The 21,046-nt window shown below is 40.1% G+C and overlaps 3 protein-coding genes across 4 annotated transcripts; 2 read left to right on the top strand and 1 right to left on the bottom strand.

The window, feature by feature from the left end:
- Nucleotides 1-1,515: 1,515 nt before the first annotated feature.
- Nucleotides 1,516-4,568, top strand: hint3 (histidine triad nucleotide binding protein 3). The gene is made up of 5 exons (XM_084944001.1): nucleotides 1,516-1,719; nucleotides 2,166-2,283; nucleotides 2,462-2,531; nucleotides 2,859-2,985; nucleotides 3,318-4,568. The coding sequence occupies exons 1-5, from the start codon at nucleotides 1,579-1,581 to the stop codon at nucleotides 3,363-3,365; spliced, it is 504 nt and encodes a 167-aa protein (XP_084800127.1). The 5' UTR covers nucleotides 1,516-1,578; the 3' UTR covers nucleotides 3,366-4,568.
- A 90-nt stretch (nucleotides 4,569-4,658) lies between these two features.
- LOC146377346 (actin-binding Rho-activating protein) lies at nucleotides 4,659-6,229 on the bottom strand. Its single transcript, XM_084944002.1, has 2 exons — nucleotides 6,067-6,229; nucleotides 4,659-5,716 (listed from the first exon to the last, which is right to left on the bottom strand). The coding sequence occupies exon 2, from the start codon at nucleotides 5,706-5,708 to the stop codon at nucleotides 5,214-5,216; it is 495 nt and encodes a 164-aa protein (XP_084800128.1). The 5' UTR covers nucleotides 5,709-5,716; nucleotides 6,067-6,229; the 3' UTR covers nucleotides 4,659-5,213.
- A 432-nt stretch (nucleotides 6,230-6,661) lies between these two features.
- trmt11 (tRNA methyltransferase 11) lies at nucleotides 6,662-19,607 on the top strand. Of its 2 annotated transcripts, XM_084943997.1 has the most exons (13): nucleotides 6,662-6,767; nucleotides 7,138-7,203; nucleotides 7,347-7,420; nucleotides 7,549-7,630; nucleotides 7,766-7,858; nucleotides 7,950-8,084; nucleotides 8,160-8,316; nucleotides 8,401-8,481; nucleotides 8,626-8,790; nucleotides 9,241-9,313; nucleotides 9,542-9,676; nucleotides 14,446-14,566; nucleotides 17,155-17,362. In XM_084943997.1, the coding sequence occupies exons 1-13, from the start codon at nucleotides 6,690-6,692 to the stop codon at nucleotides 17,293-17,295; spliced, it is 1,401 nt and encodes a 466-aa protein (XP_084800123.1). In that variant the 5' UTR covers nucleotides 6,662-6,689; the 3' UTR covers nucleotides 17,296-17,362. The 2 variants fall into 2 exon arrangements, with proteins under 2 accessions (XP_084800123.1, XP_084800126.1); XM_084944000.1 differs by lacking the exon at nucleotides 14,446-14,566 and having other exon boundaries at nucleotides 17,155-19,607.
- The last annotated feature ends 1,439 nt before the right edge of the window (nucleotides 19,608-21,046 follow it).

Below are 21,046 nucleotides of genomic sequence, written 5' to 3'. Positions count from 1 at the left end.
AAAAAGAAAACAAAAATTAACTAAAACTGGTACTAAAACTAATAAAAACTAAAAAACTAAAAAAAAAACCCACCCTAAACATTTTTAAACAATAAAAAGTAACGTTGAAACTAGAATATCCATCCCCAACTAAAAAAAATGTCAGTACGAAATTAAAAAAAAGTACTCCAAAAATACAAAATCATAATAACTGTAATAACTGTCAGTCTGTCGCAGGGCCAGCACACTGAGATAGACAACAATTCACACTTACAGCCAGTTTAAATTCATTAAACAGAGAACACACACAGAGAGGCCCGAGCCTGGCTTTGAGCCCAGAACCTGTGCTGATCACCACGCTACAATCATCAGCCGCTTCTGTTCCAAAGAAACTAAACAAAAGCATTGTGATGAGAAGCCATGATTAAAAGGTACATACAGTAATGACTAATGATTTTAATTTGTTATTGTGTTGCACAGAATACATCAAGCCCAGCCCAAACAGGCTTTCAAGACCCCCCGCAACCAGAAATCACAGCCAGAGTAGCACCTGTGCCAAGATGGTAACTGAAGTCAGCTATGAGGTGGGGCCTCCATGGATCAGAACGAGTTGTCTAGCAAGTGGATTGAGATCTGGGGGATTTGGGGGGCCAAGTCAACACTTCAAACTCACTGTTGTGTGTATAATAATATCATGGCATGCTACAGCTCACTATGTGATTTAGTCCAAAAAAACACTTTTTTTTCACATTTTTGCCTGACTGCTCAAGAAATCCATCTCATATCACCTTGAACACGTTGAACTACAGTCTTTAGCCTTGCAGCATAGTTTAATGCAGAGGAGGCGCACTTGTTTGCAAACTCCTAACAGACCATAACGTATATGTACCCATTGCATGTGTCACAGGGGAAAGGAACTAAGAAAGACCAACAGTAAGGGAAAACCACGGCTAACCACATGAGTAAATGCAGGGGCGGGTTGGTAGGTGGTTAGTTTTGTTTAAGTTACAAAGTGGAGCAGTTTCACTGCAGCCTTGACTAACAATATAGCATCACTTAACGTCTATCTCAGTTAAGCTTTGTGCTGTTGACTTTAGACCTAAGAGTCTTTAATGCAACACTTCCACTTTAATATTCTCTAGCCTGAGCAAATTAACCCTTATTTACCCCCTTCTATTTGGATCATATAGTAAGATAACTGACTGGTTTTGTTCTCTGACAGTAAGTGTTGGGTTTATTTTTATTTATTTATTTATTTATTTATTTATTTCTGTGAGACAACCATCCACAGAACAATACATTCCTACTGCAGTGTGGCAGTGTTGACTATTCAGAGAGTGCTGAAAATACGACTTATATAAAAAGTTACATATGAGGGCCCTTCTGTTTTCATCAGAGAACATCAAAGGTGCGTTTGACACAATTGTTAGTGTGCGACAGATTCGGTCACCAGAGAAATTAGAAAATATGTCGTCCTCTTCTGACAATTCTGTTCCCTGACATCTGCAATAAGGATCGACGAACGATCGAGCTTGATGCGTTCGATGTTCTCTTGGATCGACGCAGCATGCCTGATTGTTGACAGCTCCGTACAGCACAATGGCCGAAATCCAGGATACACAACCTGCTCGGGTTGATATTTCCAAAAGCAGCAGCAATGTGCCAGCCGAAGGATATGATAAGAAATGTATTTTCTGCAGGATTGTAAACAATGAAATGGGCACAGAGCTTCTTCACTGTGTAAGAAAACTGTAATAAATAATTACGAATGCGTTGCTAGCTAGCCTAAGACACTTTAATTGTCAATACCTGCGTTTACAAGTAGTAAAAGCTCTAAAACTAGTCTTTCAGAAACGTTTAATTTCACTGTATACGAGTGTAATTGAGTGATATTGTAGCTAGTTATTCCGATAGCTGTAGAGTTATTGATTTACTGTGTTGAAAGGTGTGGCTCACCCCCGACATATACCGAAGGCTGGTTGGTTAAACCGTAGCATCAATTCATATTAAAAATACAGAGAATAATAAGCACATATTTATACATATACATAAATCAGACTCCAATAAATTACATTATATTCAGTATACTAATTGCATTTGGCACCAATGCTAGAGGCATTCTGTAATGTCGTTCACGTTTAAAGTGTAAATATGTGTGTGTGTGTTATGTTGTGTTATTACTGCAGGATGAAGAGATCTCATGTTTCAGGGACATCAAACCTGGAGCCCCCCATCACTACCTTGTTGTCCCAACCAAACATGTAGGAAACTGTAAATCCCTCACTAAAGAGCACGTACCATTGGGTAAAGTTTAAACTGCATACTTTTTAAGTAATGCTTACGGATTTTCATTTTATATCACCTCAGACAATATTGCTGACATATTACTGACTAATGCTATGGATGGTTGGAAAGTATTTTTTTTTAAAACGTAACTGTAAATGTTTAAAATGGATCATCTTTTTTTATTGTTTATGTCCAGTGAAGCGGATGGTCGACAAAGGGAAGGAAATCCTGGAAAAAAACAACATAACGGACCTCAGTGATGTCAGGTGGGTTTCGTTTTGGTACTTCACAGCTCTCCATGGTAATTTACATTAGTGGGTTATGAATGTATGACCTTCAGACAGTTTTAGTCAGTCATCTTTTGTTGCCAGACCACCAAATATTCACCGTTTTGCGGTCAGTTTTGTTTTTTAGTCCCATTAGAACAAGCACTTAATCTAGTCAGAATTATAGTAGATCATTTGTAATGCAGTTTAATTGCTGATGACTAGCTTAACCTTAGTTACAGTTTGCTTTGTTGTTATATCAGATAAAATGAGTTAAAAAAAAAAGAAAAATAAGTAGTATTTCTAAACCCTTTTCTTTGTCTGCAGATTTGGTTTCCACTGGCCTCCATTCTGTTCTGTCACACACCTCCACCTTCACGTCCTGGCACCTGCCAGTCAAATGGGCTTTATGTCACGTCTCTTCTACAGACTCAACTCCTACTGGTTCATCACAGTAAGCCCCGTACTTCAGTACTACAAGTTACTGTGTAGAAACTTTATTTAAACTTTTTGTGTGGTAATGGAAATTTCAAATGAAAAAATGTAGACCAGTGTCAGTCTCTACCTTGTTCTGTATAAGGACATTGCTGTGTAAACCTGGTTTTAAGTAACTTGATTGCATCAGTGAACTGCCCTCTAGATTTGCATTGTCAACACATTAATATATTCAGTTCTGTAACTCCTAGTGGCATCATCTTAGTTCACCCAGCTGACGTTTTAGGGTCTCACAGAAAGATTGCTGACAGTCTGACTTCTGTTCTGTGTGCCTTTGTTAATGTTTTGCAGGCAGACCAGCTGATTGATCTTCTCAACTCTAAAGGCGAGACAAACTGATCACTGGATCTGGATCATTGGATCTTGCCATACGTGACTGACTGCACTGAGGTGACTTGCAGATCAGGTGTCTTGCAGATATCATACTGGAAACTACTTTGCTGACTGTTTGGCTACAACTAATGACTGTATTTTAAACAGGTGCTATACCTGCGTGAGATTTTATATCCTAAGTAGTATGAGACATAAAGCCTTAAAGCCTCTTTTAAAATCCCTAACAAGTGCTGTAAGGAACACTGGAGTTTTGACAAGATAGGTAAATTTATTTAAATCTGCTCTAATAAAATTGTATTGCTTTTAGGGACCAATGAGCAATCAACTTTGAATTCCTATAAAATAGAACAGTGTGTTCATTATCATCCTGTTACAGAAACACTTCAGTACGCTTTGCTTCCTTCTTCCTTCTTAGATTACTGTATAGTGAGCTCAGTTAGACAAACACACTTGGGACACTACTTGTTTTTGCATTAAAGGTACTAGATTGTTGGCTAAATATAAATACTGACATGAATGTTTGTGATAAGTCCATATTATACCAAGCATATCTCAGCAAATTAATGAAACGTCTTTCTCTCTTTCTTTTAAACTGACTGTAAATTTCCCTTTGACACAGTGCAAGATATTATACAATGTGGGTAATGGCCAGCGGTAGTGTGCTACTTTCTGTGAGGCATTATGGGCTACTTAGAGTGCCCTGTACACACTGACACAGAGAGAGCACAGAAGATACAGTGTAAAACCCACTGTATAGTGAGTGTTCTGGGATTTCAGATTTCTCACAGGACGTTTGATTTCCTGTCTTGCACAACTGCTTTCATGCCTTGTATGTCTGCTCTATAACATGAAACTGCAGAAATCCCCCCGAAAGTTTGCATTATTGATATCAATCATATATAAACTGATAATCTTGGCTATGCGTTCTTACATCAAGCTTGCAATTTGTGAAAACCACTCAGTAATCCTCTGATGCTGATAGTAATGTTAATTTATTTTGTTATCCATGACCTCATCAAGCAGTGAAGTACAATGGGGGGGGTGTTCAATGTCATGTGGAAAGATGAATGAAAGTATGTGCTGTGAAATGATGTTATACTTTACAATAGTAATTGGAATAAAACCAACAACAACAAAATGTACTGTACAAAAGGTATGCACTTTAAGAATGGCTTTAATTTAGAATAAACAGTATTCTGTTGCTTCTCAGTGCCTTTGTAGTATCTCAGTATGGTTTACATACAGACCCTTTTTCAGTTTCACTCTTAACTCACCTGCAGTAACACTTTAACACACAAGACATCGTTTCTTATCTTTATTATGATACAATTAGGAGACAGTGTTAATCTATTAATGCTGTGTGTTTAAAAAAAATATATTCCTGTACTTTCATACTTTCAATAAGAGCTGGTACTCAGTCTATAGTTCCTTATGATGTGGTTCTTATTGCTTTAAAGCTGCACTATTAGTTTCAAAATTTGGAACTGTAGCAATATTGTGTCATTGCAAAGCACACTTAAAATAAATACATATTGAAGCAGTCAGGCCAAGTCGGGTCAAGTTCATCCTATAGCACCATTATGTCTGTCACAGGCAGCCTCATGTTCTCTTTGGCTTCGGTTCAGTCCCATTAGCAAATCTGATGTCATCTCAACTGCTTACTGCTCCACTTTCACCTCGTCAACAAGCTGCTGGAGGGGAAAAAAATGCTCAGGTTTGAAGTTACCTTTTCTCATTTTGACTGACATTTAGTGGTTTCCCCATGTTCTTTGTCTGCACAAGCTGCCACATCAAGTGCCTGTGTACCTGCGTGTACTACACGCACAATGAATCAAGGCATCTAAACATTTCTGGTCACTGCAACAAAGTGATAACTACGTGATCATCCTTCCCCTGCCACAGCATCTCCCCTTCGAAGTCAACCAGTCTCTGTTTCCTCGCTCGCAGAAGAATCCCAACCAGTTTATTCGAGATAGTCACATAATGCTCAAACAGCTTTCCAAATCTTACAGTAATCACTTTCCCATCGCTGCCCCCCGACTCCCCAATGCTCCTTATGACCTCACACAGCTCCTGAACCTCTCTGCTGATGTGTGTGTGAGCATCCTTCCCACGTTGCTCTGTCAGGGAACCCTGCAGGGGTTTCCCATACTCATCCCCTCCCCTCGGAGGGACCACCGTGCTCGGTCTGGTGTTGTGACTGAAGGGATTGTGCTTCTGGTACTCCTGGTGTTCGCTGGACCATTTCTGCCAGTTTTCCTTCAAGCCTTTCACAGAAACGATGCACGCCGCAGGAGTTTGGGCGTTCTCTTCTGTTTCCACGGTGGCGCTCTGGCTGTTTGTTCCCATGTTTGACTCTGTTCAAGACAAATTTGAATATACAATCATTTCTCAACAGAGAAATGCAGCGTCTTAATCTTCCTAATGTTACTTTATTGTTTCCAAGTTCTTTAAGTCTCACCTACTTATTTTTCACACAACTGTTCTTGTGATCCAGCTGTGTGTATGATCACATCAGTTATGACTGGCAGCCGCAATCTTAAATCGTAAATTCAGCTGACAGCGCATTAAAACGAAATTACTTATTTCCCACAGTTAATATAATATCATTATCAAAACAACGAGTGAACATCTAGCTTTGTAAAGTAACCTGGAAGTTTTCAGTCCTTCAGATTCTCGTAGTAAATATAAATAGTGACACACTGACCTGATCCTCCCTTCACCTGCAGTTACGCTTCATTGCGACCAAAGAGCAAGAATCCTGGTTACACTGTTACTAAGTAATACAATTTAACAACACTGCAGCAGTGCTGACAGAGGCAAGAGTGCGGATGGATGCCTTTTTGTCACCAGACAAAACCACTGTGATGGACATCAACTTCAGCCATTGACACGGCAGAGACAACCCGGACAGCCAATCAGTAGGAGGGGCGGTCTTACAAGACGGCTCTGATGTAAAGCAGATTACAGACTTTATCCACACATGTATGACCAGAATAGTAAAGCATACCGATGTGTACTGATGGCAAAAATTTGCTTACTTGTGACATTAAAAAGACACATACACACAGGTTTATGAAAAAAAGTGATAAGGAGTTTTTAATGCAAATAAAGGTTGCAAAATAACATTAAAAACGAAGTATTCACATGTGCTTATGTATGATAATGTTAGCATAAAACAGCGGCAGTACAAAACTTAATACGAGTGTATCATAGCTAAATGAAACACAGTACCTAATTTTTCTGCCATTTATAGAAATACAGTCCCCAAGCGGTACTTTGTGTCAGAGCTCAGTTTCAAGCCGGACGTATTTTTAAATTGCGACAACAATGGCTGCCTTCAGTAGTCGATCATGCCTCCAGTATTTATTGCATCTTGCCCAGGATAATCTAGACTTCAGGTTACCGGTAACAAGCATCAGATATTGTCGGTTTCTCTTTGGTTCAGAGTGATTAACTGTTCGTGTAAAAAGCGATAATTTGCAGACTGGAGTCTCCTCTGACTCTCGGTTTGTGTTGGGCTCATTCAAAGTATGAGCCCATAACAAACAAAAAAAGTAACCTTCTTTTGGAGACGAGATGTCTACAATTTGATCACAGCAATACATCAAACTTGAGCAATGGTCTGGCAGATAGAGCATATTGCGTTGTTTTATGGCATTTTTTTATGCCTACATCACATAGAACCAGTTTGTAATCATTTAATTTAATATTTCATATGTGATTCTTCTGTTTTGTGTAACATTAGTATTCTCGCTTTATATGCCGTCTTATGTAGGAAATAAAAGCTCTGCTGGCTCTCAGAGGGAAACCATTTCGTCCCTGTGAAAACTTCAGAGAAAAGGTTTGCATGTTGAGGGGCTTATTCTAATCTGACTCTCTATTCTAATCTAAGACATTGATTATTGGCAGCAGAATGGTGATGTTTCTCTTTAGTAGCTCTCACATTTCCTGGCAGTCACTCCACATCTCTCCTCTTCTCCGTAGTCTCCTTTCTGGTGCCTGGATGGTTTGTCTGAGGAAGATGTCCGCAGCATCATGGCCAGATCTGTGTGTGCAAAGTAAGTGTTTAAGTTTTGCAGTTAGGAAAGTGAAAGAGCCACATCTCTACTGATGGAATAACTGTATGCTGCACAGATTCAAGACTGGCTGAGATGTGGCTTTAGTTCATGTTAGGTTGTCCTTCTAGGTCTGCTTTTGAACTGTGGGGCCATGGGCAAACACACAGTGAACTCAGAACATCCCTTCTGAACTTCCCCTCAGAAATCATGGTTTGTTGTTTAGAGTTTGTATCATACTATTCTGTTGGAAAGACAAATTTCTGCAAGTGTATGAAATTTAATTTCAAATATTTACGTTACACAACAACACATTTCATTTCTGTTTCTGCTCTTCATTCCCTGCAGAGTCCATTCATGCACAAAGACTCCACATACAGGATAAACGTCTACACATTCAACAAAACTTTGCTGTTTGCAGACAGAATCAAAAGGATCGATGTAAGTATTTAGATGTGCGAGTGCATGTAAAAACATATAAATATGCACATAAAATAATAATAATACTAATAGTAAAATGCAATCTCACCAGGCCTTGGAGTATCTTCCCTTTGAGGGGACAGTAAGCCTTAAGAATCCCCAGCACATCTTCTGCTTATTAGAGGATTACGGCACAGACCCCAACAATATCCCCGAGGATCCCAATTACATCTACTTCGGCAGATGGGTAAGATGCATTTTGCTACTTGTGTACATTAAATGAATGTGGAGCGATCTACAGCTGAACTCTTCCATTTTACAGATAGCAGACGGTCAGCGTGATCTGATTCGCTCCCACAGTGTGAAGAACAGACACTTCATAGGAAACACCAGCATGGACGCTGGCCTCTCATTCATCATGGCCAACCATGCCAGGGTCAAACAGGATGACCTAGTTTTTGACCCATTTGTAGGCACAGGTAAGTTAATCCAGTCGTTGCTTCCCCCCACAGACAGCTATAGACAGCAAAGTAAATACTTTAATGTGAGTCAATGTGTTTTAGGGAGCCTGCTGGTTGCGTGTTCTCATTTTGGAGCTTATGTATGTGGAACTGACATCGATTACAACACTATTCACGGGAAAGGTAAGCTCTGCTCATTAGAGATTACACCCTGCAGCAGTTGAAGTCTTACAGGTTAAGGATTGCAGTTTTATTTTATGCTGTTTTTCTATTTGAATCAGATCAATCCCCTGTTCAGATTTGCTGATGGTGCCTTTTGTCTTTTAGGTCGGTCAAGCCGTAAAAACCAAAAGTGGCGAGGGCCCGACGAGAACATCAGAGCCAACCTGCGGCAGTACGGGGCACAGAAGATGTACGTGGACGTGATGGTGTCTGATGCCTCCAAGCCTGTGTGGAGGGATGCTGCTCTGTTTGATGCTATCGTTACTGACCGTAGGTCCTTTAGTTCACCCTAACCAGACCACAAGGGATTTAACATCTCCTTTCATTAAATATCTCTGCTATTCTTTAGATTTGATTGTTTCTTTGAGCTGTTACAAATAAATAAAAAATGTTCTGAAAATATGCAATTATCAGGATTCTGACAGGGAGTGAAAAGCTTTAGCTATGGTTCAGGCTGTAATTTGAAAATTATGTGCTGCTCATTAGAGTCTATTGAACACATTATTTCTGCCTGTTTCATGGATCATCTTTTTATGTTTTGTGTGGCTCTTCAGCTTATGGACACTCCAAGATTTTTGATGTTTCTTTAGAATTTGAGTAGCAGTACTGCAGCTAGCATGTTCCTCAGCTACATCTATTCTGTCTGTATTCTTCGTAAACAGGAAGAAAACTCTTCTTGTTTTATTTTTTTGATACTCACTGTGTGACTTTTCTTCTTAGCTCCATACGGTATCCGGGAAGCCACGAGGAGAACAGGCTCCCACAAGGACATCGCTAAACCTGCTGAAGGCGTGTAAGTTCATCACATATTATAGTTATACCAACATCCATCTATCTATCAATCTGTCTATCTATCTATATACACATACATATACATATATATACATATATAAATAACTGGGGGATTAGTCCAATGTTTAGTCCTGAGGAAACTAGTACATGAAACGCCAAATAAAACCACAAAGTTTTGCCATCACTGCTCTGTTCTAAATGTTGTATTTCATTTCAATCTTCTGCACAGTTTTGAAGAGTCTCACGTCCCAGTCTCACAGGCGTACCACCTGAGTGACATCTTCACAGATCTGTTAAACTTCTCCGCCCACCACCTGGTCATGGGAGGGAGGCTCGTCTACTGGCTGCCTGTCTACAGGCCAGAGTGAGTAAACAGACTTGGCATCATCACCTAGTCATAAACATTTTCAGAGTGATGATAAATCTGTTCAGTGTAGGAGGTAACTTACCAGTTAACTTGTCAGTACTTAAATTTGTAGAACTTTGTAATTGTTAGCATTTTGGGGTGGCGTCAGAAAGACATCTGATGCCAATTTCTGAATAAGAGGGGAGCTGAAAGCTTCTGCTTTTTCAATGCATTCAAAGCAAATATAATATACAGCAGTGTTTCTGGGGCATTTTCACATATCTTTGCTTCTTTGCATGATAGAGCTGTAACCTGCATTTATGGATGGCACGGCTGACTGTGTTTACACATAATGTTTTTAATGCAGTGTCACCCGAGGGCATCAACAAGCTAATGTTTTTTTGAAATAGTAATAACTAACTAATAAGCATCATTTTTGCTTCTTGTTTATGCCCTATCCAGTCATGAATATGTCCTTTCAACTTGTTATGTGTATTTGGATTGACATATATACATATCCATACACATGTGCAAACAAAGTGTATAAATAGTGGGTCAAAGCCCTAACTTCTCGCTATACCGTGTAAAAACCATATTTTTGTACATCTTTGACTTAAACTGATTTTAATACATCATATATCTTACAAATACCATTTATTTAAATAATGATCATGTGTGGAGCCAATACAGAACCCTGGAGGAAACCACATACAGAGTCCAAGCAGTTGCAGGAGTATTCACACAGCTTCACAAAAAACATGTATTAATTAAATGTTTTTTTTACTCAGTGCAATATAACCCTTAATTAATATGTCATGACTGATTGTATCAAATGTTTTTAAAAGACCTTGAAGTCCTCCAATTGCATATCGTTTCTAAACAATAGCATCTGTAATCTCTTCGATTGATTCAGTTAATGATGGTGATGTTGATCTGAATCCATATTGACCGTCGGGGAGTAATTTAAATGTATCGAATAATTTGTTGAATCGGTTATTGAACAGTTTTTCTAGAGGCTTGGAGAATTGTGGGAGTTTAGAAACAAGCCTATAATCTTTGAAGTGGTGTCTATCCTCAGTTTTATACAGTGACACTATTTTCATATTGTGTGGGCTTCTAGCGGCTCTGAGATGCTTTTAAAACCTTCATAGCAATCTTCATATCAGTATCATTGCAGTCAGTGGATGCTTTGTAATTACACTTATTTACAACATTCTTTTTCCTTTATTCCCCTTTTCACTGCTGTAAAGAACACTGAGTTAGGATTTCAGGATTCATTGCAATATTCTTGGACTATAACAAGTTATAAGGAAACACCCGGGCTGTGTAAGGTGAGCTGGTGCGTCACTGCCAAGATAAGATGGCAACTGCATGTTTAGTTATTGTTGATTACCAACAACAGTTTTGAATTCAGAATCCAGATTTTAAGCTCAAACCTCATTATCTCAGTTTGGAAATAGGTTTGTCTTTGCCTTTCTTTAAATAATGATCTGTACAATAGGGGGCAGGCTTACGCCATAAACCAGAAGTGCACAATGCAGGCCTGTTGTAAGCACAACCGACAAGGTTTAAATTTGTTTTTGGCCTAATTAATTACCCAAATAACTAAACAATATGAAGCAAAGAGGGAATACATAGCAGACCCTATTACATTTTATAAAAATGACTGATTACTGTCTATAATTAAAACTGGCTTTGTGATTTTTATTAAGGGAAAAGTGAACCCGAGAGACAGACGACAGTGTTTTACTGGATTTGTACACTCACAAAGGACCTTCTACTATCTTAGGGTATTTCCCTTTATTCTGATTCCCATGTCTAACCACCTGTGTGGATTACAGTAATGTTCAGGTGTGCCGAGGCTTTCTTGCCCATGCAGCTGGGCCACGGCAAACCACAACTGACAGCAATGTGCACTTTATATGCTGCCTAAGACGGCTCATCAGAGACAAAGTTGTGTATTGTTAAAGGTTCTGTGCGTTTGCAGAAAGCGAAGTGCTGACTCTCAGTGCAGGTGTTCATTTGTGTAGGTATGAACCACAACAAACTAAGGCAGAAACGGACGTTAGGCGAGGAAAAGCGCCACGGGGCTCAAACTCTTTCTGGTCACTCATTAAAAGACCAGGAAGCAGATGGGATAATCACGGATCCAGTCACCGGCTATTATTGTATCCTTGTGACTGAGAGACATCAGTTTGCAACCCTTTGACTTTTATCCATTTAGCTGCTTTGTGTTTCTGCACGCATCGAAACATATGCACGAATGTGTGTGTGTGGTCCCGTGTACGCGCACGTGCACACGTTTGTGTCACCATGTTCACACATTTGTCTTTGCTACTCATCTCATCGGTGCTTGACCCGGTGCCTGTCAGAGCGCCGTGCCAAAATAAACATCTGAGGCCAGGCAAGTCACATGTATGAACTATGTCTCTATGGTGTGCAGGCTGATCTGCGAGTGTGTGTGTTTGTGTTGTTGGATGTGTGTGTCTGTGTGTATAAACCCAGACGCAGCCTGTCTCCTGGGTCTAATCTGGGGCTCTACAGGGGAGATATCAGGTTTCCAATACCCCCACATACATGTGTGTGTGTATCTGCGGCAGTGGCTGTGATAGAAACAGTGGGGACTGTGTGTGTCCGTCTGCCTCGTGAAAATGGGGGCTGTGTGCGTGTGATGACAGGGGACACAGAGTCCTGTCAGCAAAAGACAGAGCCTAGACCAGGTCAGACCGCTTAACTCTCTTCCTTTTCTGCCCTCAAAAAATAAATGAAGAAAAAGTATCGAGACGGATGATGTGTTATCCATCATCAAAGCCATAAAGTGAGCTAATTACAACATAAATAAGGGAAGTAAAGATATGAATCAGCTGCATAGTCAGAAGTAATATTAGATGAATAAATGAGTAGTGGTGACATTTTCAGATTGTAATTTCTTAGTCGAGTTTAAGTTTCCAGAGAAATCGTATAGCAATAATTAAGCTTTTGCATGCTTCTACATTATGAAAGCAGTGTGATGCAACAGTACGGTTGTAATTTTTAGTTAAACTGTTGAACTTAAACAGCAAGTCTTCTCTGTCAGTTACAGTAAAGTAGACACTTGGAAGCGATACCTGTAGTACCCAGAAGCTGTGACCTGTCTATTGGCAACGTGAACATCAGTCTGTAAACAAGAAAGACTTGCAACTAGCAACTCAGACCTTGGTGATAGATTAAGGGTGCAGCACTGAAACGGGGCAAAATAATGTGTCAGTGCAAACCCCATATAGCTCTCATAGGTGTGGTTAGTTTCTGGTTGATTTACAGAAGTTGCGCTGTTTTCTAAGCACAGGCACGGTCGGTTCATTTCAAAACCAAGCGCAAATAATAAGACGTGTTTTTTTTCTGTTATAATTAGTAATAAATTCTGTTTTGCAAACATTAGTAAATAAGTTTGCGCACTTGGTGCAACAGGGTCCGTCACAAAAATCTGAGTTTCCACCATTTAAATGCAATTTTGTCTTTATAAATACAAACACTACTTTTTCTTCTTCTCTTCTTTTTTTGTTCGTGCTGGTGGAGTGTTAGTAAATCTGGCCCCGGAAGTCTACAGCTATCATTTATATACAGACTGTGTTTGGACTGTCCATTTGTTCACTCTGTGGTGAGTTATAGTGAGTGAGCCAAATTGTGATACTGTTTAAATCTATTGATTTTTTAAAATAATCTTTTTGTTTATTTACTAATTTATTACAGTTTCCCATTAGAAATGTGGGAAATCTTAATGTTGATAAGTCTCGAACCAGTTTTACTGTGAATCTTAAATACCTGTCCAGACAAAACAAGAATGTCAAACACACAAAAATGGGCTCGCGTCCATGATGAAAGTTAAAAAAATTGATGTGAAAGGGGAAAAAAGAGCTAGGGCTGGAGATCAAAGCCATCTCATCTTTTGAATCTCAATAATTAAGAATAAGTAATTTAAGGGAAACAAGTCGTTAAATAAAATAGGCTGTTAGTAACATGGTACGTTGTAATTACAATTTGTAAGAGAAATAGGGATGGAAAAACAAGAAACTCATCCTTGTCATGATGCAGTTCATTTGTGCGGTAGAAATACTGAGCACCTGATTGGCAGCTCAGAATTGCTGCCTGGCTGCATCACTGCCTAGTCACCACGACAACCAAACATCCCATTACCCCAGAGCCCCAACTGCCGCCATGGCAACAAGGCAAACAGTCATGCACAAATCAGACTGGGCTGCTGGCGTGACGGTAGTTCGGAGAAAGTGCTACTGACACAAATATGCAAACACATACATCAGCTGCCGTTAATACGCCCTAACCCGGCCTGGCCCGGCGATGACAGAGCCAGCAGCCAACCCGACAGGTCACATTCACTTTTTCCACCTTCATCTTCACACAAAACCAGCTACCTTGAATGTTTCGTGTTTATTTGAGAAACAGAAAGAAGCACACACAGAGCAAAGAAAGACATTAGAGCGCGCTGAAAAAACCCCCAAGGAGCTGGCAAAAGTTAGGTAGTAATCTTGACAGAATTACTGTGTGTCCTGGCAGCCTTTTAATGGCCTCCAGATGAAATCTGTAGCGCATTGTTATCACAAGGGACTTACACTTCCTCTCATTCAGACTTTTAGATGCATACAATCAAAATTTATTAGAGTCAGATGATGGATATTGGTTTAGCTTTATATTTCTGTCTCTTTGTTTCCTCCTAATTTAAACTGATCTGTAGCATGTGTGTGTGTGTGTGTGTGTGTGTGTGTGTGTGTGTTTGTGGGGACTCTTTCCAGGTACTGTGAGGAGATGGTTCCTCTTCATCCATGTCTCCAGCTCATCAGCAACTGTGAGCAGACACTCTCAAGCCACACCTCACGGCGTCTGATCACCATGAAAAAGATCAAAGAACCAGAGGTGTGTCCATGTGGGTGTTTGTGTAAGAGATGAAACAAAATGAATCAGTTGCCGAATTTACAGAGAAGGAAAATATTTTCCAGTTCTAGTGCGAGGACATGCTGTTTGTCGTCACATGATAGCAAATGCAGTAAATCAGGCTGCGTTGGATGCTGATTAGAAGAATTAAATAGATGGCATTTGTCATTATTTTTCATTCTGTTAGCTGTTTGCTTCAGGTGATGTCATTCATCCAGTTACTGTCCAGATGAAGCCAAGGGATTTTAAAGTGCACATTTTCATCACAACTAGCTAAATATGTTGTTTTTAGGTTATCTATTGTGGTTGCATCATTACAAATGACCTCATATCTTCACAGCAGACCAAATTTGTGTGCGTGCTGTAGAATGTGTTTATGTGTGTGCATGAAACACACATAAACTCATATAACTTCTTTTTCTTCTAGTAAAATGAGAACATATGTCCGCCTGCCTGTTCCTTCATGCGTTTAATGTTTTTTCATGGAGTTTTTTTTTTCTTGTCATGAACGCACGCGTCATGAGACGGATGTAGTATGCGCGTATGTGTGTTCTTTTACATGTCTCCCGCTGGAAGTGATGGTGTCTCTCTGTCTGTCTCGGGTAAATCCTCACCATCTGGCTGTGATTGGCTCATTTCTTTTATACTGGAACCCTAAAAGGCATAATCACACATGTATGGAAAACAATCCATCTTTGGATCTGACATCCATTCCGCTTCAAAACCCCAAATTGCTCCCATAAAGCGCCCGGTATGACACACACACACCGAGACACGTTGTGTGAGGTTATCTGACTGGTATCTGTAGCTCAGGTCTGTAGAGTTTTTTTGTTTTGTTTTGTAGTTTGTTTATTTTTTCAAATTGGCCTCCGTCTGCACCTATCTGCACGCGCTCGTCAGGATTCGCAGCCTGATGTGTGTCAACACTTTCCTATGCGTGTGTCCGCAGTTTCCCGGTTTTGACAGTGGAGGAGTTGGCCTAATTGTTTTGAAGGTTTCCTGTAAAGCTCCATAAAGAAACCTCACCTCTTCTTATTTATGTGGTGTTAGAAAATTTGTTTGGTTACCCAAACCGCTTGTCATTCACCTCATTTTTACATTCAGTATATGTAACTCTCCACCTGAAAGAGTAAAGAACCACTGTTTTCTTCTGTGCCAATTTTGTAGTCACGTCTTTTTATCCTCATCACTCTGGGGTCGTGCTTATGTTGTCAGTCTTTTTACCTTTTAAACCTGAATCTTTTCCTCAGAATGGCAATAAAAAACGTTTCCAGGTTGCTTGGCAGCATCGGCAAGCAAAGAGGAGGTGTCTTTGACAAATTACAGGCCCCAGGATTGGAGTCATCATTTCTCAACTCACCTCATTTACCTTAATAGTGGAGGTAAAACTGAGATTCACAACAGCTGATTTTCAGCTGCGTAACAGATAAACGGTCTTGTGTGCTTGCGAAGCACTACTGGAGGGATCAGCCATTTTTCCCAATCCTATTCCCTCAGTTGGTGTTTTGATGATGGTGGTGGAGAGTTGTGTCCTACGGGTGTTGAGTTGGGTTGAGATTTGGTGGCTGCAAAGGCCACAGCATATGATACACATTATTTTCATACTTAAACCACATTCAGTGCTCCCTCTCTTTTGCTGCATGGATGGGGACATTCTCATCAAGGGAGAGACCACTGCAATCAGGACGGAAATGTTTCATTTATGTGATAAAGACGATCAATCAAAACAAACTTGGGATGATTGATGTCACGGTAGCGCAACAGATTCATTTTCAGATTCAGCATTTCGGGGCTGTTTATGATACTCATGCACTTCTCAGCAGTATGGTTAAGGATGCCTCACAGGCTGTCAGCACTTTTTCCACATGCAGCTTCTTTTCTTCTGACAATAATATCTAATGTCATTAATGCACAAGCATCACAAAGCCATAATTTGTCACCCACTATGTACTCTTTCCTGCAGATCTAAAGCCACATACCACTTTAGTCACTGTTCCTGTTAAAACACTGCCCACCTGAGAAGCCTTTGAGACTGGCACGCTTGCCATCTGCACCTTAGAAAAATCCAATTTTCCAGAAGCATTTAAGTCTTTCCTTTCTCCCATCCATACAAAACCTGGAACACCTGCTCAGCATTATTATACGTGCCACGAGGCGTCTTTTGTGTTGAGTTTTCCACATCTCCTTAGGTTTTTCCTTTATTTCATCACCTGTGTGTGTATTATTAATATACGCATAACCCTTCCTATTCTATAAACATGCCAGACATGTGCACACCTTGTGAGAGAGTACTGTGTTGATTTGTAGGAGGAATTTAGCAAAGCAAAAATAAAAGCTGCCTTTTATTCAGGTGTTTCTGATTTTGTTCATTTATTTATTTACTTCATTTCTTTGTTTTCAAGATGTAATATATGTTATTCATAATGAAAACTTTATTAGCAAGATGTCATGTTGGTTGGAGCAGCAAGAATATTTTGGTAAACTGAATAATTTGTTTTAATATCTGTGGGAAACTTGTAGATTTTTAAGTTAAGCAGGTTCAACATAGTAACCTCTGCGTCTCTTTCCAGGAATTTGATAGCCTGGCCCATCTGTCAGATCCCCGCTTCAGCGCCTACCAGGGTCACAATGCCTTCAGAGAGAAGTACTTCAGTGGACTTAACAAAAAGTCCACCAACGAGAACAACAAATCTGACGTTAGCGGGGACTGAACGCATCAGTGGGATGAAGATCACCAAATTTCCTCAGTGTCTTATTAAAAAAGATGAAACTTTTTAATCGGCGCATTGTTGTCAGTGCTCTCAAAAGAAAAACAAGTTATACCATTTTTTAAAAATCTATTTGTTTTTTATTTCTTTGCAAATAAACCAAAAATGTGCGTGTTCTTTCTGAGTGGTACTTATGAGAGTCTGAAATTAGGTGAAAGGGAGAAAGGGAAACGAAGTGCATCTCTATAACAAATATTTTCTAATGTAACATTTATAATTTAGCTGTTAATTGTAAAATGTGGTAATTAAGAATTGACCAGACTCCCCAAAACATGGATCCATTGTTCCATGATGCAGGTTGTGCATCATGTGGAACGTTCTACCTGGAAGACACCAGTGTCTATGTATGTATGTCACATGCTCAGATACTAAAAACCCAAATATATGATTGCTGATGTCATTGTCATAACACAGCTCTGCCATAACCACATTCCAAACGTGTTTTCACACTCTCTGTTACCTAGCAACTGGTCTTTATGTGTAAAATTGATAGTCTATCTATCTATTTCACTGAGCCATAGTACAACCCACAGCTGTGTCTAAGAATCCAAAATTAAACTGGGATGTTTGGAAAACCTGTCTTAAAAATGACTTGCTCTGTTTAACAGCGCTTTGGAAATCCTTAAACAAAAGATTGAAATTTCATAGGGGTGCTAATAATTCTGTCCTCATTTTTACATTAGCACTGTCAGTTTAACCGACTTTAACTCTGTCATAGAGCCCACATATTGAACAAAACAGAATGGACATTCATATCCACGGTTCTGCTTTGGCTCAGAGTAAGGGAGCATGTTTAGGTGGCCTCCCTGTGCAGGCAAGAGCCCAAATCACAGGGCATCCCCACTTCTCCACCACTACAGTTAGTCAGCAGCTTTTGTTGTTTTCTGACCACAGTTTACATGCAGCCTGGCTCATTATTCATCTCCTGAGAGCGACGTAGCTGGCCCTCATGTGCATTACCCCTTTGCTCTGTTTATCAGTTGGGCCTTTGCCTTTCCACCACACTTCCCCTTCGCCCTGCTTCACAGGGAGAGTTCCTGGCACCATCACATCATACCCGGCTCACCATCGTTTGCGGTGCGTGTTGTTTATAGTTCCCACAGCGGCCTTTTGTTGTCCATCATCATCAAGCGAAATCAAATTATTCCACAAGACAGAGACCTCGGCTTTCCTTACTTTTCACTTCTGCCCTCTCGCTCTTGGTATTTTCCTTCCCATATTCACCACAACAGAAGAACACTGTTAGTTGGAGATGGTAGTTTTAATGCACATGCTGTCTATTACTGTGTGTGTGTGCTTCCATAATACAGTGATAAAACAAGTTCTCAGGAGCCCTCAGACTCCAGTGATGCAGACTATAATTAGGGAGAGAGAGGGAGGGTATGTAGGGGGGGGGTTCCTCTCTACACACCACGTAATGTTGTCCAGACGCTGAGGAAATTCTGTTTGTGCCCATGTTTATACATGTGTGTACTTGCGAGATCTGGTTTTGTTTTATGTTGGATGCTAACTGCAGCAGAGCAGTTTCCTGATGTCGGTCTGTGATAATAAAATGATTCGAGACCTAACTTGTAAATATAATCATACTCCAAACACTGGTTGGATTGATAATTACAGAGATGCCTCCTTCTTTACTTTCTCCTTTTGTAGTGATATACATATTATTTGATGGGGTTTTAAGCAATGGTTCTCTTCCTGCTCCATTCATCTCTTTATACTAAATCTTTTATTCCTCCCTTTTGACCTGTAGCAGTTCTTCTCTTCAGCTCCTCATTTGGTCACCTCTGCCCCTTTCCTCCTCTCTTTTGTTTCTCAGAGGGGAACCCCCTGAAGGAGTGGAGGTCCACTGTTTTGGAACAATGACTCCTGATTAAACTCCCTTCAGTCTGAAAGTGACCTTCAGCCTGCTGAATCAGTGACAACAAACGGCACACTTAGGACACTTGCATGCAATCGATGACTTAAATCTAATTATTAGCATCAGAACAAACTGACTCCCAGGTTCTCCACACAAAAACAATTTAGAAAGCAAATTTTGAATCCAAAGGAGAAGGTGAATGCAACTGGAACTGAACAAAAAAGTTATTTGACTCATTATTGCTATCACTATTATTATTGGGATTTTTTTTTTGTATGCATGGCAATAATGTCATTGATTGTGGATATAAAATCTGATGCATTTGCAGCCCGTAAGTGGGACACAGTAAAAATGAGACATTTCAGTCAAACTCTGGGCCACAGCAAGATGACTACATGAAATGTAGTCTATTCGTGACCCAATAAAATACACTAGTTTCTAACTCGTTGTCTGTCTAAAAAATATGAATTAACACATTAACAAAATGTTTTGTTGTACTGTAACGCAGCGTAAGACTTGAATCTTTGTAGAGCCTACAACAAGCCCACATTTTCGCTTGCATTCATGGTTGTGCGGGTGCTGTATGTGTTAGTTACCATGTAGGTTGCTTTCCGTTAGGAATTTGCTGACATTTGTGAGTTCTTGTGTTGATGCTATCAAAATGATTCCTTATATTTAGACAATTATTTTATTCTCTCACTGGTAAATTCAAAAACTGCAACGAAAAAGTAGCACAGGAGGAATCGATGGTGCTAAACAGACCGGTCCGCAACATGATGGATTTGATTTGATTTTGATTTACCTTTATTAGTCCCACAAGGGGATAATTAGAATTATAGAGAAATGCACGTCAGGTAACACTGTAAGTTGCAGTATAAGGTTTCAGAGGGGTTTGCAGTTAAGGACTGGTAGCTCCAGCATAGATTTCCCGCTGAAGCAGGAAGTGTCCAGCACATAACAATGACATTTCCTTTTTACCCATTTTTTTTATCCACTGCCAAATGCTTTCTAAAATGTTAATAAGAGACATCTAAAGTGTGGCTGGAGGGCTTAATTTTGTTAGCTTTGTTCTTTTCACTTTGTTCCCTCGTTGTTTCAACATCTTCTCATTCCTCTGATCCCTGGTCAGAGGTCAAAGTATTGTCTCATGATGTCCTCATCAGATCTGACTTGAAAATGTGCCACGCATTTGTTTGCTAGTGACAGATAGCAAGTGATTATACACCTACTGACCCATGACACGAGCTAACACGTTGGCCTTTTTTCACAGAAATGTGTGGAGCACCTGATGCATGAGGGCTTCAGTATGTATGTAAATCCTGTGTGGGTGTGTGCGCTTCAGAAGGGGTGATGAATGCGTGAAGGCGAGAAACTTCATAGTGCACAGCTGGTGCACAGCTGGTGTACAGGATTGCTCAAGCTAAGACACATGCACACACACACACTAACATATGTGCTGCAGGTGCTGTGCACCTGTCCATAGCCAGGGGAGTTTGAACACCTGCAAGTCCTCCACCCTTTCTCGCCTTGCATCACCCACCCTCAGGTCAACTTGGTGCCCTCATCCACCCCGTGAAACCAGGCTTTGCTCTTGTAAGTAATGATCAAGGTAAGGTGAGAACTGTCATTTTAATGTTTGGGAGGAGAAGCACAGCAGAGGAAGAGCCATTATAGTGCTACAAATCACCACCAGTCCCATCTCACACAGCTGTGTGAAACTCAAACCATGCTCAGAAAAAAAGCACACAGAAAAAAAACAGAGGAAAGAGGGCGGGAGGATAACATCGTCTGATTAAAGATACGCCATTATTTTGCAATCAGCGATACAGCACATCC

Source organism: Perissodus microlepis, chromosome 11 (genome assembly GCF_051167445.1).
Source record: "Perissodus microlepis isolate ML-2025 ecotype Zambia chromosome 11, ASM5116744v1, whole genome shotgun sequence".
NCBI lineage: Eukaryota > Metazoa > Chordata > Actinopteri > Cichliformes > Cichlidae > Perissodus > Perissodus microlepis.
This window is presented reverse-complemented; position numbering and strand designations above follow the sequence as displayed.